A 17300-nucleotide genomic window follows, 5' to 3' on the forward strand; every position below is an offset into this window, starting at 1 on the left:
TCAGAAGTATTTAGAGCCATTTGACTTCTATTCGCAGGTTTAGTGCGCACTTCTATTCGCAGGTTTAGTGCGCACTCGCGTGCGTAGCCTAATTCATTCGGTTATCGAAAAGAAGCATCTGTTTTTGACACTTCTCCGCCCCATTCTGCTACAGTTGTCATAAACAGTAATCCTACTTTTAACCTTTTTGATTATTGAAAGTGATTATTGTGATTGAAATATTCTACTTTTTAGTCAATTGTATTAAATTAAACCGAGGGTTCACCAGTCTTATACATTTTCATTGCAAACACAGCGACTCGATAACTCTGAAGAAACTCCAGTTCTACACAAGGCATTCTGCAAGTCTTTACATGCATGACAGTGTGTGGAAATATCGAATTAAACGGAGGTAGATAGCCTAAGTGAATAATGCATGAATTAAAGGTAACTATAACCATGCTTTTCCGCACATGTTTAGCTTGGAAATGCATAGTTTAACGTTTAGAACTATAATCAAATAGTAGCAAACTAATTGTATCAATATTAGCAAATAGTGTTACCGTAGCCTATATAGGCCCATGCAGCATTGCGTGGTTTTAAGTCGCGGTGTTACAACGGTGTTCTATCAAGTGAATGACTTGTACTGGTTAATGATAGACAGGGCAGACCGTTTCTTACATATTTGTTATTGCTCTCCAGAAAACTCTCCAAAGTCCTTCACGGACTAGTCACTAGACGGTTACCTGATCAGCCTTCAGCCAAAAGCTTTGGACACAGGTTACTCATTAAATATTTCATAGCGTTAGTCTCATATAGTTTCATACAGGCCTACTGTAGACCTAATTACTTCTAACACATTGTATTGCTAATATTCTGATGTTTTGTCACTTTTAATCATGGCTGTCAGTCAAAATATAGATATTTAGTCATTACTGTATTCTGATATTGTAAAATACACACTTCAAATGGAAATTATTATGTTGTTGTAACATAGGCAAGACGGCAGGTTGCCTAGTGGTTAGAGCGTTGGACTTGTAACCGAAAGGTTGCAAGATCGAATCCCTGAGCTGTAAAATTAAATTTGACATTAAAACTAAACAATTAGCCATCTCAATGTAACACACACACGGTACGAAAAAATGTCTCGAGGTGTTTACAAATGACTGCCTTGAGTGTGCGACCGCACTAAACCAAATGAAAACAGTGACCAAGGACAAATCCTGTGTGGTTCCAACACACACACCTCCCCTGTATCCACCACCACAGCTCCATACCCCTCTCACTGTGTCTCCACTTCAACACGACCCTCACAAATAATAGGGCCAGATTGCATTTATAGCACGGTTGTTTTCTTGGGGAGAGAGCACACAACATCACTTAATACACCAAATGACCAACTAAAGTCAGCCGGGTAATAACAGTGAAAGTTACACTGAGTGAGTGAATCCAGGTTGGCTCTAACACCGGGCCGCAACTACACGCTCCACTCACTGCACAATGCAATAACCTTGGAGCGGTCATCCGCTTACGTCTTGGTGAAGTGCTTTTTAGAAGGGGAGAAGTGGGGGGATGCACGAAATCGAGGCTTAAGGCTTGGGCTTCTGCATGTGTGCCACAAATCTCCCCCAAACGCAGACACATCAAAGCGCGGCAACAGCAGCTCGAGAATTTACAACCTCTGCATTCTTTTACGTTTCACTGCCACCGAGCCCAACCCGCCCATTACAGCTTTCCTGTTATCTCCTGCCCCAGACAGGGCCTCACCGTTTTGTTACACAATATAGTTCAGAAGAGGGACCAATAACACTGGAAATATCACATCTGTGGGCTGTTTGTCAACAGCTCACGCACTTAGCGACAAACACATTTCTGCACAATCATAGGAGCACAATATGCACGGTTCAACTGTACACTATTACACTCGAACACAGAGACACACATAAATGCACATGCACACGCACACACACCAGACAGAAGGCCCTGATATTGGAGGCTGTTGGGCATTATGGAAAAATGGACGCTAGATGGCACCAAAGAGTTAGGAAGGAGCAGAAGCTGCAGCAAACAGCGACCTGCGTCACTGCAAGATCAAATCAACTGGCATTACTGCAAGCTTCAAGACTGCCAAGTCAGCTTATCACATTTGGAAATGAAATCCAAAACAAAGTCTCTATAATCGTTAAGTGGAATAGGATATATGTTTATGCACTAGGCTGCTACCGTTTATTTCTTTGATAGTTATTGTATCTGCATGGACGAACTTCTATAGTGGGCGGCGTATTTTGCTGACAATATGTGATACAATACCAAATGTACTATGCTATGACATAGTAAATGTATATTATAACATGTTGCAATTAAATACCATCTCATCCAGTGGTTCTTTGTTTTGTTCATGTCACTTTTTTTCTTGGATTTTAGTCTGTATTTTGCGGTGCTACTGAATAAACTGAATAAGGAATTGTTGTGTTGTTTGTTGGGATGTCATATACTGAAGTGAGATGATAAATAAAATTGATTTTGATATTAGAGATATTGTGTAAAGCTGTAGACAGACAGACAGACAGACAGACAGACAGACAGACAGACACACACACACACACACACACACACACACACACACACACACACACACACACACACACACACACACACACACACACACACACACACACACACACACACACACACACACAGATGGATATACTTGCAGATCGATGTATAAGCAGATAGACTGTCAGACCCTTGATACACAGCTAGAAGCGAATAGTATCACACACAATTACGCATTATATACTAATAATAAGAATAATACCGCCATTGATTATACATTGGAAAAATTATATGTTATTACTTTGGATGAGGATTGGCAAGCAAGTATAGGCTATTTGTGGTAGTTGTAGTATGGTGGTACATTGAAATAACTAAATAGTAGACTATGTCTGGTTTAAGGCACAGACGGAATGAAGCAGATATCATAACAAGTGCACTGTTGAAGCAGCCTTTATGGTGGGTGTGGGGACCTTTTAATGAGGAGGATACGACAAATGGGCACCAAAGGGTCTAGCGTGTAAAAACAATACCGGATGATGGCACAGAAGGGGGAATGAAAGGGGAAATAAAGCAATAAAAGTGGGCGAGATCACCCCGCAGACACATACAAAAACATTCTACACCGCACAGACGTACCAACTGTCCAGTAACCTGGAAGCGTTGTGTCGGTGATCTGGAAGTGATTCGCTACACCGCTATTTGTCAAGCCCTAGCGTAATGGAGGATTTAGAAAAAATACGGTCAGTCTCAATGCTAAACTCAAACGATCATCTGCTATCTCAACAAAACGCCATGTTGTGTGCCTCGTCTTGTTCGTTTCCACGCTTTAGGGAGGCGTATGAGAGCGAAGGAATGTTGTATAGCTCCGTGTTTTTTGATTAAGGATTCCACTTAAGAGGTGACCCAAGACTGTACATCAGAAATTCTATTTGCATAGGAGCGGCTACATCAAACCTCGCCCTCGCAGCCCGGGCACGGGTATCCTTATACCACAAACAACCTCAGCCAGCCACAAATGAGCATATCGAAATCGATATGTATTTCTCTAATATGCCTCCGAGCCAAATACAAATTCGTCATGCACACATAAGAAGGTAAACATCTCCAAGCACTTTCGAGTGACGACATCTCATAGAACGTCATCATAGAATGTAATATTTACTAAAGGTTTATGCACACTTAAAATGTGAATATTTTCATTGGAGAGAGCAGTTATGATTGCGTTTTGAATAATTGTTTTCAAACTTTCTGTGAAACGAGACAGCGTGAGTGTAATGACAGACAAGCACGCGTTTACCTTTGTTGATAATCCGTCACTAAGTCCTTGGATAGCATCCGCGAGTCTCGCACAGCTCGCGGTACAGCATTCCCGCTGCCCCAGCTCCGTACAGCCATTAGTGCGCGAAGTCACCACTGTGGCTTTACAGTGTCGCAGGCCGCCTCCATACCGTTTAATTTACATTAGTCAACAGGAATGAAGCATCCCGGTATAAAAATTAGACGAGACCCTCCGGTGTGTCCAGATCTCTCACAGTCAGTCACTCTCTCCATCGCAGCGGAAATCCCAATCACAGTCGGCCACATTAGCATAGCGCAGGGCGAGGAGGCAGGTCTCCCAGTTTCTCTGTAAACACTGCGGGGGACAAGGTTATATTTTTATTTCATACATGCGATTAAACCGCCTAGAACCTTGAAGGAGCACAGTGTTGCTGCAGAAGGTGCGGTGTCCAAAAGATTGCTGCAATATAACCACTTGGGAAATCATAAAAAGTTCATGTTCACGGTTACCCATCCACATGACCATCCTCGGCCAATCCCAGGACCCAGGCACTCATAAAGTTCTATCACAAAGTTGTAAATTTTCATAAAACAACAAGGAATTTATTGCGTTTCTTCATGACTGCTTTAGCAGCAGTGGTTCCTCCATCGCCATCTTTTTTCTCTCAAATAGGAAAAGCATAGGGAGGATTTCTCTTGTGTTTCACATGAAAGATTTTGTAGGCCGATCGGTGAGACATAAACGTTTCTTGTGAGGGTGTTTCTGTGTTCTTATAAGCAATTAATACAACTACATTGCTCAGATATTTCATATCTAGTCTTTTCTCCAAAGATATTTGAAAAATGATATCTTTGTGTGCTATTGGCACAATGCGTTGGAGGACAAGACTAGGCTTATATTGACCTTTTCCCAGCTGTTTAGTTATATTATCATTGTATTGTTGAAATGTAAAAGAAAATTAAATTGTTCAAAAAACAAGAACTACTTACAACAAGAGATAATGATGAACCAGCATATCTCATTGAATAGTTCCATCCTCAAATTACATCAATGTTAGCCATTTACGTTAGTTATAGGCTATCGACGCATTCCCGAGGCCTTTGTTCAGATGTTAGGGTTATTAGTCGCATTAATATTGCGTGCATGAGACCAGCTTTATGTATTGACGGTGTATTGGTGGTGCATGTTCAGAACAAAACCATTTTCAGAGCAACAAATATTGCACGGCTACGATATAGCATTGAAAACAGACTTTAAGGCGTGTAAACTAAACAACAAAGCATTCCAGTCGACCAACATATCCAATAGGAGATACTTTGATAAAGAAGGTTTAATCTTGTCCATCAACACAACCATGGAAATGTGCAAATATCAACATTCAACTGAACATCTTTGCTACAAAAGGCGTGCGTAAAATGTTTCGCACTGCGGCATACAATCGCCGCATTGTGGCCAAGGCCCAAATCATAAAGATATCTTCTAAGAAGGTCCTAAAGAGAATGAAACGCATTTGCATCCTGGTTTCGTTTTCGTCTAGTATACAATAACTAAACGATGCAAATTGATGCTGCCTATATGCAAATGAAATGTGTTGATTATTAACGAATATGAAAATGGAAAGACTAAACTCTGAAGACGGGTATTGTTGCAGGGCCTGCAATCCTGGCACATGAGCAGAAGTTTTCGTAAGCGCCTGTTTCCCATTTTGTGGATTTTTTGGTTACTTTTATGGGGGTTTCCGGTCTTTCATTGATGCAATAAACGCATTAGTTACAACCCCCAATATACGTCGTCTCTTGGTCAGTGTTGTATGCACAGAACCAAGGCAGAGACTATAGCCAACAATTCCAGGGCAAACGGGTATAATTAACATCCATAGGTTAGCCTAAAATATATACCACTCAACTAAATATTCAAAATAATTCAAACGCTTGCATCAATAAACTAAACAGGATCGAAATCATGATACTGACAGGCTGTTCATAGCAATGCCAGTATCCCTATTATTATTAATATTAAACATTGGGCTGCATTAGAAATGAAACAGGTTAGGCTACCTTGTCTTTATAAACATAGATTCAAAATAATATTAAATGAAAATGATAACACTTTGCTATTAGGCCTACACATGAATAGGCCTATTTATTTATTTGACCAGACTAGCCTGTCAGTGGAAGGCTAGCCTACTATCAACAAAATGTGATAATGGGCGGATAAAATTGTGGATAGTATTATGCTTTCACAGGTCTTGTTAAACAAAATGCTTAATGTAGGCTCATTTGGTGAAATTCATTTAAGAAATATCACCTACAGCTGTACATGTAGCCTAGGCCTAGTCATTGAACCATCATACATATTAACGTTTGTCTTTTTCTTTTTTAATATTCGATAAGAATATTATTTCTGATTCAACAAATAGCCTAAGCCTCCTCGATAGGCCATCGCCCATCGCATATGCCCATGTATTACAAACATGCAGGGCCTAAGCATTTAGGAATGTAGCACACACCCAATCCAAGATAAATAAACAACTAAAATAATTTGTAATGAATTACTTTTTCCTTTATTGACAGAACACTTGTGCAATTGAATAACACATAGTTCCTCACAACACGAAATTATACAAATTCCTACATATCGTGGTCCACTGTAGGCCAACATCTCAAGAATAGAAACAAAATACGTAAAATCATTTGACATAGGGTTAAAATCCCTTACAACAAGTCATAAAATATACATCCAGAAGATCACAAGATGACAGAGAATGAAAATATAACAACAAGGATGACCTTAGAGTTGCCAAACTGCTGCAAAGCCGATCCCTTTTCTCGCATACAGGCTAGTTTTCCTAACCAGAGTTTTGCAATATTATGGTCTATGCCAAAGAACTAGACAATATTTACCTAAATCAACATTTAAGCAACAATAGCTTATTTAGTATCGCTTAGAAATCATACTATTTTTTTTCTTTATACAATTTCACTGTACTTTTAACAAAACAAGACGTGGCTATAGGCTACTTTAATCATTAATCTTATAGGTAGTATTGTATATTTAACTCAGTGTAAGAATAGGGGGGACACGGTTTTCCCCTACGGTTTTAATATAATATCAGTCTCATGTAGTGCTCATTAGTCTTTTCACCGTCCATTCACCGTCGCTACTGGTCTTCATCCTCGTCCTCCTCGCCCCCCGGCGGTTCGGCTGCAGGGGAGCTCCGGCCAGGCGTCTTGTTCTCCTTCTTCCACTTCATCCTCCGGTTCTGGAACCAGATTTTGATCTGCCTCTCCGTCAGACACAGCGCGTGTGCGATCTCTATGCGTCTTCGGCGGGTCAGGTAGCGATTGAAGTGGAACTCCTTCTCAAGCTCCAGCGTCTGGTAACGCGTGTACGTCTGTCGACCTCGCTTCCTGTCTGCACCTGTATATAAAAGAGTCAGAGCTTGCGTGAGAACACCGAACAGACAGAAATCGAGCGGAAACATATTTTATTTTTTCCTCAGCAAACTGAAATAGTAAAAAATTAAATGAAATCGAATGCGCTATCTAGATCGAATCTGTTTTTTTGTTCTTGTGAAAGAGTAGGCATATAGGCTATAGCTTAACAAAGCTTTGATAAACGTGCATGGAAACCATAAGTGCAGTGGAAGGAAACGTTGTGATATTTGCTGAATAAATGCAACAATTGAGTTATATTTCTGAAGATGATATGATTCGAAGGATTAGTTGTGGAGAGGATATTGTTATTATTTACTATCTTCTCAGAGGTTAAAAGGCAACTGGGAAAATCTTTGTCATAGTTTGGAAATAATTACATTTCTGAATCTAGCTGGGCCAAATGTAGTGCATCTGTTGTGCTACCTCAGTAGTGGCCTATGTTGTAAACACGACTTGCAGAGCAAATATAAACACCTAAAAGTTACATTTAACGAGCTGTTCCCACTACTAATTTTAAGAGTGTACAGTAAACAGTTTTACAATCCCCGTAGGTATAACCGTGGGGTAGTAAGAGGGAAGCGGATGTATAGGCCTGAACGGAAGTGATAGTAATCTCCACACTGTTATTTTGTTACGGAATTCTAGTAAACAGCTATACAATAGCTATACAGTCAACGCTATCTGACCAAGAATACCAATGAAAAAAAAACACATTTCTGATAAGTGATACTTTATCAGAACTGTGTTTTTTTTCTCCATTGGTATTCTTGGTCAGATAGCGTTGACTGTATAGCTATAGGCCTACCACAAATCCTTAGTGTCATTTTGCCCTGGAATCCAGCAACGTTTCATGAAAATAATAAGAAAAGAAAAGTAATATATAAGCAATATTTGTAATGAGATACTATAGGCCTTTACATGCTTAGTATTACCATCTTAGGTAATCTATAGGTTTCCTATTCCATCATATGCATAATACATTATATTTTGTAAAGTATCTAAACGAACTTAGCGCCACTTACTTTTCATTGACATTCATGGTGCAATTAATATAACTCTGTAATGCTATATGGACTGATATACAGTATCATTCCGTATCATTCAAATACAAGTAGGCTATAAAACCATAAAATCCAGCTGAAAATGCTCAGCTGTGTATTCATGCATTTCCCTTTCGCACAAAATACCTAACATTCCATTGCCTTGGAACAGAAATGGGAGTTTTGATGTGCTCAACAACATAACCTCCACCACACAACAGAACCCCTATCTCGTAATGGGGCGTAGGGCCTTCTCGAATAAACCTCGATGGCATATAAGCGAGGAGAAAAACAAGATCACTCCCTGTTGACATACACAAGGGGTTTTACTTCCAAAAGTTCCGCATACGATGCGAATGGGACGGGTCTCCTCCCGTTTCCGCTCAAGGCAGACATCTAATGGAGTCTGAGCTGAGCTGCTGCACTGTGGGGTTTTATTGCACGACGTGGTCACTGGTGTGGTTCTCATTTCCTCTCTGGCGACGTGTCACATTCTGGGTGAAACTGGCTCGAAATGAGACAGGAGGAGGTTTGGAGGTCTGGGGAGCCCGCCGAGGAAGGGGAGAGGGAGGGAAAGAGAGAGAGCGAGAGAGGGAGAGAGAGAGGGGGGGGGGGGTGTTCATATTGATTATATTTTTCTCTCCTATGGTGTCCTCAGTGATTTGTGTTTCAGCAGAGAGAAACGGCTTGGCTGGAATTCTTCTCCGTGAATCGCAGTTTTGTCAGGAGTTTTAACAAGGGCGAGCATTGTGCTCTCAGAGGCCCTCTAGTACGCTCGCGCATAGTCTACTACACACCCGTCCCAGTGTATAAGACATTGAAAGTGTGTGTGTGTGTGTGTGGGGGGGGGGGGGTTACTATCTATAAACTATATTTGATAAGGGTATTATTTATAAAGTGACATTTGCTTGAGAATAAGTTATAGGGAAGTGGGTGTATTTCCAGACCAAATATTTGCTTTGTTAGGCTGAAACATCACACTCATATAGGCTAGTTAAACAACTCATCTAAATTAAATTACATACATTCATTGTTAGGCCATGCCACGCCGGTGAACATGTCAGGAAAATATTTTTTTTAGCAAGTCTCATTGAAAGATTGTTTGTGTGTGTGTGTGTTTGTGTGTGCATCTGTGTGGACCAGAAGTCCTCAAAAGATTAGTAAACAAACAAAAAGTTGACCAACTGGGGACATTTTGTTAGTCCCCACGAGGTCAAATGCTATTTCTAGGGGGTTTAGGGTTAAAGTTAGAATTATGTTACGGGTTAGGAGCTAGGGTTAGTGTTAGGGTTAGAAGCTAGGGTTAGGTTTAGGGTTAAGGTGAGTTTTTTTTTAGTTAAGGTTAGGGTTAAGGTTAAGGTTAGGGTTAAGGTTAAGATTAGGGTTGGGGTAAGAGTATGGGTTAGGTTTAGGTCTAGGGATTAGGGAAAATAGGATTTTGAATGGGAGTGAATTGTGTCCCCCCACAAGGTTAGCTGTACAAGACTGTGTGTGTGTGTGTGTGTGTGTGTGTGTGTGTGTGTGTGTGTGTGTGTGTGTGTGTGTGTGTGTGTGTGTGTGTGTGTGTGTGTGTGTGTGTGTGTGTGTGTGTGTGTGTGTGTGTGTGTGAGAGAGAGAGAGAGAGAGAGAGACTACCTGTCACTGTGTCTACCTAGTCAACTTGAGCAATGTCTTGATTTGTTATATTTATTTGTGTATGAATAGTCTTAGCCATTGCAAACACCAATGAAGCGTATTTCTTCATACCAGGTGCCTCATTAAATGACACTTGAATATCTAAATTAGGTTTTCAAAGTCAGTTGGTGGCTCCTATAACCAAATTAGCAAGCGGTAGGCTGGCAAAGAGAGTCAGACATGCCAGGCATGAGCACGCTTCCATGAGGATTTTTTTTCAAGTACGCATATTTCACACAAGGACATAAATAGCTTACACCCAACTTACACGACGAGTGTAAATTTATGAGAAAACGTGTGGCAACGAATACCTGCTAGTAAATGTCAAAAGCCCTGCTAATGAGGACGTATCATTTTCAAAACGATTTATGATGTTATACGTTTTACGCCAGAGGCTAACAAGAGAAGGGAGCACTAAATTGACAATTGACTGATAGGAAGTTTGTGGTAGTAGTAGCCAAGGCCTTGAGAGGTTACTGAAAATCATTAGACAAAAAGTTGTCAGACACTTTTTCACTTGAGCCGCGCGCACTGAAAGTTGTTGTTCCTTGATGGTGTGTAATTGTTCAGCCTCCTTGAGTGCGTAAAACGCACACCTCACAAACACAGGCAGGCGCGCGCACAGACATATACCACAGCTACACAGCCACTTACATCTACACACACATACACACATTATTTGACAGTACACTTAATCTAACAGTGGCGTAACATGAATTGCTATTTTGTGAGCATCATTTTCTCAGACTAGATTTCCTTGTTTGCTGGGTGGGCAGTAGGCAGCTGTAAGGCCCACTGAAACTATTCAACAAGCCAGTTCCGAATGTTAGACAATGGCGTTTCTATAACAAAACAACACAACCTAACATCGCAAACCAAGAGCTAACCAACTATTAGCATCGTATTATTTAGGGTGTTTGCGACATTCGGAGGCATTTCTGCGATACTAATATAAGCCAGTGAACACAGGGCAGGGACCAGGAAATCATGCAGAAAGTGACAACAGAAAGTGATGGAATAGCCTAAAAAGGCTATTTCTTTCTACCCGAGGACGGAGTAAAATAATCCAACGCCCCCTCTCTCTGTTTTAACACAATACCGCCTAATGAATATTCAGATGTCTTAAATTATGGTTTTATTGAGGTCGTATAGCAATAAAAGATCTGCGCAGGCAAAGCGGTGTAAAGCATAGTTCAGGAAGTCGCTCTGGCCACTTCGCAACCACACTGTTTAGACCGTTTAGCGCAATTATTAGGTGGGAGCAAAGCCCCATTCCTTTCTCCCTTCCTCTTCTTTTGAAAACATACATTTTAAGCTCACGTACCTGAGCTTCTCATCCAGGGGTAGATCCGTAAACTGTCCTCGTTCTGTCTCTGCTCCGCCTTACCGCAGCTGGACACTTTGGACGGGTCACCACCGGAGCAAATCATGGAGAGGTCGGGGTGTTCAAAGTGGGAGCAGTGCATGTTCAGAGAGCCGGTGCCCAGCCCATATGCAGAGGGATACATGCTTCGGGTTTGGGTGGGCATGTTCCCTGCGTTATTGTACAGTCCCGACAGTGTGGAGGAAGAGGAGGAGAAGCCTGCGCCGCCGGAGCCCGAGACATATCTGCTGGCGCCTGGTGAACTGGACGCAAAGGCGCAAGAAGTTTGCTCGGGAAAGACCCCACTTGGAAAAACTGAACTTGCAGCTTGATATTTGGAAAACAAAGCGTTCGCATAATACAATGAACTCATAATTTGACCGGTGATTTGTAGGCCGGGAGGTTTTAGTGTCGGTTTTACGAGGTACTGTGATATATTACAGAATTACAGTCTAGATTTACACCAAAAATCACCCCTTTTTCCTCAGGGGCCACGTGACGAGGGCCATGTGATACAAACTCATCCAATAACAACAGGGCTTCCTACAAGCTCAGCTAATGTGGAAAAAAAGTGCACCACTGACCATACAAATAAAATACTTCAGTCTATTCACTGTACGCCGAACGGTAGGCCTACCTCCAATCAAGGAACTAACTAGAACACAAACAAATCGATGGTCAATAGAATATATGATGTAATCACCCGGCGCGTTGCACAATGATAAAAAGGCCTGATCCTTACAAATATCCAAATGAATGTATACAGACAGATCTTAAAATGTCCTCGACTTCTCGTTAGCTACCACACAAATAAGAAAAACCTATTTGTTTCCATATTGATTTTACTTATCCTTGTCAGCGGTGGGATCTCTCAGTAAGTTCCTCTGTCTGTTATCCTGGTCTCTGCGCACGCAGCCTGAACTTTGTCCGTGGACTAGTGGTGCCCACTCGGGCCCGTTCTGGAAGAATTTCTGCTTTCGAGCATCCCTCTGTCGACAGCAACCATCTCCAGCACAACAGAGAAGCTCTGGACAACACAAGCACTTTTGCTTTTACGGAACAGGGGGGCCAGGAGCTGTCTCGAGTCGCCTCGTGCCACTTACCACCCTATCGCAGTGTTTGACAGGATTCACCTGGCGCACAGGTGCTCTTATGCACCTTTTTTTCTTTCCTTTCTCCAATAAAACCTAACATAAATGTGACTGTTATTGGAAGTGAAATATCATCACGTTTTCTTCTGAAGTGGGTCATATGATTTAGCCAGCCTTTACAGTGTGGTTCCACATGCCACGGCTTTATCTATGTCAACATTGTGTGGAGATTGAACATGTACGACACAATTCTGACCATGCGTCATCCTACATGGTTAGATGTATGCACCCAGTATCCATAAATAGTTATTGGTTTGGTGAAGGTTTTGATGCACTTGTGTCATTTTGGGTGAGATTACTAATTGGCTGAGTCAGTCTGTGTGGTGACGGTGGCTATTGGGATTCACACCTTGAGAGGAAATTAAGCAGAGAACAGCAATGATGTCACAGATCCTCGCTTGTAAACTTTATTGTGTCCTCTGTCTTCCGCCGTTTCCAGGTTTAGACAATAGAACAAAGTGATGAAGAACAATAAAGCGTATCATCAAGTCCCCATAAACTAATTCACGAGTAGCCTAGATTACACATTCTGTTTAAACGAGGGGTCACATGACATCCTTTTTTATTTCCATTGTGTTTTTATTCATTTTAATTTTTTTTGCACTGTGCGCATGCTTACCCAAATAAGGAAGACAACAAAATACCATCAATCAAAACGAACTAAGGAAGGACAAGTGTAAAAAGAGGATAGCCTACAGCATAAATAGGCAGTTTCATGTTGTTGGAATTCATTATTCTCTACGTCATCATAACATTGAAGTGAGAACAGTAAAAATTGCACAATTTAACTTAAAAACTATACAGCTGCCAAGATAATTGTTAATGTCAAAATTCTAACAATAAAAATGTTTGTTTTTTTCACGATAAATGTTCCACAAAGAAAGGACGCTATTTTTAACACAATAATACTTTCCAACATCAGATAAAAAGTACAAATGCTTAATTTCCCGTTCAAATGTTTCGTTTTGTCTCCCAACAACCACAATGTGAATGGTCCTGTCCTTTGTCACCATCAGGAGACTTTCCCATCGATTGAATCAAACCGTGAACGACTAGCCAAAGACTGCCATGTTCCGAGACAAAACCACATGCTGGCTCCTCTTTCCTTATCGCTCTCGCTGCCTTTTCCGCGGTGCTGATTTTGACCCCCCAGTCTCCCTATAGCTTACATTTGCTTGGCTTTGTCGCAGTCTTCCCCGGACGAGTGTGTCCCCGCGCCCTGCTCCTTCTGTCGTTTCTCCTTCTCGATCTCTTCCTGCTCTGTCTTACTGCTGGGGAACTTGTCCTTGTTGTTTTCCTTTTTCCATTTCATCCTCCTGTTCTGAAACCAGATTTTGACCTGTCTCTCGGTCAGTCCCAGGGCGTGCGATACCTCGATTCGCCGCTTGCGGGTCAGGTAGGGGTTGAATAGGAACTCTTTCTCTAGCTCCAGTGTCTGGTAACGGCTGTAGGTCTGTCGGCCTCGCCTTCGTCCGGCAGCTGTTGGCAAAATGAGGGGACATGTTTGAGGAACACATAGAAATAGCCATTACGAATAGCCTATACAAGTTCACAAATACGATTCTCTTATCTCCATCCCCAATATCCCCATACGCAATTGTTATTGTCTTTCGGCCTACAGAGTGAAGCTATCAATTATAAAATCCACTCGTTTTTATATCCCCAAGGTTATTTAAACCTAGATTGACTTGAAGTGACTTATCAGCACTGCAATACAATTCAAATGATTGGATGTTCAATGTCCACACATTCATAGGATATGAAGTAAAATCCAAAGTAAATCATGTCCGACGCCCACACATAGGCTACTCAATGCATTAGGTGAAGCTATAAAGCGCCTAACCTGTGGGAAATGGCCACCTTGTAGCGAAATAATCCCAGAGACCACTGTAAGTCGTAAAAGCGAGTAGTAAAACTTTAACCGGGGTGAGAAGTAAGAGAATCAGCTGCGGGCCAGCTCGCACATGGAGAGAAAAGCTTTGCTCTCCTCTCTATTCCCCTCTCTCTTGTATATGGCGGGGTCATTAAACTGTAAAGTGATTCGCAAGTTTTGGACACCATAAAACCATAAAAGCACTGTCTCTCTCCTTTTAAACACAGGAAATGTACCTCAGCCCTACTTGCGGATGGTGTAAGGTTTAACATTTTATCCCTTTCCCTCTTTTTATGCATACCGACAAGCAGTGTTTCAGTTTTAGCTCTGACTTACATTGCGGTCTCATCCACGGGAATAACTGCGTTGGAGAGGGGCTCTGTTCAGTGCTCTCCGTCTCGTCCCCGATGCCACCAGCCGCTAGCTTGCAGTCGTTGTACTGGACTAAATCCGCGTCCTGGGGTCCAAAAAGGGTTTGCCTCTGGAGAGCGTCGTACCCGTAGAAGTTGCCCGGCTCGCCATGGCATGTTACGGCGCAGGGACTCTGTTGGTAAGGGGCACTGGAGAGCGTGGACGCGCCGTGGTGGTAAAATTCCTGGATTTGAGGGGGATGTTGGAAAGTTGCTCCAGTGCCTGGTCCATACACTACTGTGGGTCTACTCCCAAGGTCCTGCGCAAACCCGCACTCGTAATAATTGGGACGTAAAGAGTCTCCACTCTTGTATTTGGAGAAGAGAGAGTTGACAAAATATGAACTCATCTTTTGTTGTTGTTGGTTTTGTTGTTGTTTGTGATTATAAAGACTCAAGCGCTCGAGAGGAAGGCAATTGACGAGTTCTTGGGTAAAAAAAAAAAGAACCCGAGCTAGTTCGCACTATATGGACTAATGTTGTATTTCAAAACACCCAATCTAAAAAGCCGAAGCCACAATCATGCCGATTCCATAAAATCGTCTCCACTGAAATGCTCCTGCATCACAATTCCGGTATGAGGTGCCAGTTCACAAACAGTTTTCTGTGATTTACTCCGCTGCAAATGAGTTGTTTCATATTTTGCGGTGTCTTTTCACGATAATTTGCATCTATTATCGGGTCCTCATCTCATTGGCTTCTCGCATCCCACACGGACACTGCTCTGCTCTGCGGGCTTCTGATATGGAAGGAGTGAGAGAATGAAAAAGGGAGAAAAAGAGAAAGGGAGAGAGGCGGAGAGGGAGCAAGGGACTAAGGGAAAGAGAGGGGGGTCGAGGGAGAGAGGAGGGGAGAATATGCGCATTAATATATTCAAGCGGGTAAGTTAATGAGAAATCTGCCGCTTCGCATCAGATCAAATACAGAGCACCCCCCCCACCCCAACGTACCCACTCTAAAAACCTCTCTTAAAGAGATTGATTTTTAGCATGTAGGCTGGCTAATGGTCAACCTAAAGGGATGCACATATAGCCTACTCATTCATTTCTAAATTCTAACGAGGTGGGTTTCTCTTTTTCGAAAATGTCAGGGTCGCCCTGGCAAATTGTGAAAGTACACGATGTAATTGGTATCAGTTTTAACAAGTCCTATAAATGTAATTGCAGTTCTAAAACAACTTGTCAAAGCCCCGGCACCAGCGTCTGAGGCTTGTTGAGAACAAATGAGGTAGTCAGATTTAACATTTTGATTATCGTATTTTTATAAATATGATATTCATAAAGATGTGATGTCTGGAAGGCGCGCCACTCGTGGTATAATGGAGAAAGTGGTTGTAAATGGTTTAACAAACTATAAAATGCAATAAACGCTGAGGCTGTTTGTTGTTTACACCTAGCATCAAAAAAGCTGTTAGGATTTTATGAGGTTCCACGACCAAAGCCATAAATGCTTCACTTGGAGCAATTTCACCGATACAGAAATATTCAAGTATTTCATTGTCATTTTAGTTGTGTTTTCCATACGGACTGTCATTATAGAAGCTGATATTTTAACCCCTAGACGTATTTTCTGGAATAACTAACGAGGGGACAATTTGTGGAAAGGTTGTGTTCGTTAATGACCTCATAAAAACGAAAATATTGTTAGGATTGGGACTAAAATCTGTTTTAAAGAGAATATAGACCTGTCTATACGTGATTGGTTTAAGAAATAGGCTGAGCGTAGTTTGCATTTACTAAATGAAGCCAAGGAGGAGTGTCTTCAAGCATTTATTCAGAGTTCTAGTATTAGGACAACTAGCCTAGATAATTAAGATTATGATAACATTTCTTAGTTAGGCTATATTAGCCGATATATGACTTACATTGTAGTGTAGGAGCCAAACGAATTGTAACTTTTTGTTATTCTTGCGTTATGCAGTTTTCCGATATTATGTAAGATACAGGCCTATATGTTCAAGATTGTTGAAATGAAGTGACAAAAAATATATATATTTTATGTGCATTATTTTATTCCTAGTGTGCGTATGCAAGTATTAGCCCTGCTAGGCTACTGTCAAATGTAAGCGTTGCCATTTTTAAAACATATTATTGACAAAGGAGACCTGAAGAACTGAATGAAGACCGTGTATTTGGAAAACTATAAAAGATATGTCATGTGAATGTCCAATTTACAGTAGGACAATTTGTCTGCCATGTTCATATTGTATAGCATGTGCATTCACGATAGGTTACGTTAAGGAGTGTCCTGCAATTGTAATAAAGGTTCTAACCCAAACCAATTAGCTATATATTAGAATTATAACGAACTTTCAAATTAGCTACACTGAATGAACTGTTATCCTTTACATATCAGGGGGTTCTAATGTAAATTCAAACATATTTCACAGCGCTAAAGCGTTACCAATGTAGAGTTGAACCCAATTTAGCGGCATTTTACATCTAGTATGACGATTTACAGCACGAGTTTCGTTACATTATGAAAAACATCAATATGAACAGCGTTTTTCGATCAAAAATAATGAATATAATAGTTGTA

The 17300-nt window shown here is 41.3% G+C and overlaps 2 protein-coding genes across 2 annotated transcripts; both read right to left on the reverse strand.

Moving 5' to 3' along the window:
• Positions 1-6351: 6351 nt before the first annotated feature.
• LOC109893247 (homeobox protein Hox-B7a-like) lies at positions 6352-12302 on the reverse strand. Its single transcript, XM_020486373.2, has 2 exons — positions 11290-12302; positions 6352-7234 (listed from the first exon to the last, which is right to left on the reverse strand). Exons 1-2 carry the CDS (start codon positions 11699-11701, stop codon positions 6975-6977), a joined length of 672 nt encoding a protein of 223 aa, XP_020341962.1. The 5' UTR covers positions 11702-12302; the 3' UTR covers positions 6352-6974.
• A 559-nt stretch (positions 12303-12861) lies between these two features.
• Positions 12862-15565, reverse strand: LOC109893248 (homeobox protein Hox-B8a). Its single transcript, XM_020486374.2, has 2 exons — positions 14689-15565; positions 12862-13958 (listed from the first exon to the last, which is right to left on the reverse strand). Exons 1-2 carry the CDS (start codon positions 15110-15112, stop codon positions 13645-13647), a joined length of 738 nt encoding a protein of 245 aa, XP_020341963.1. The 5' UTR covers positions 15113-15565; the 3' UTR covers positions 12862-13644.
• Positions 15566-17300: the final 1735 nt, after the last annotated feature.

Source organism: Oncorhynchus kisutch, linkage group LG6 (genome assembly GCF_002021735.2).
Source record: "Oncorhynchus kisutch isolate 150728-3 linkage group LG6, Okis_V2, whole genome shotgun sequence".
NCBI classification, from domain to species: Eukaryota; Metazoa; Chordata; class Actinopteri; order Salmoniformes; family Salmonidae; genus Oncorhynchus; species Oncorhynchus kisutch.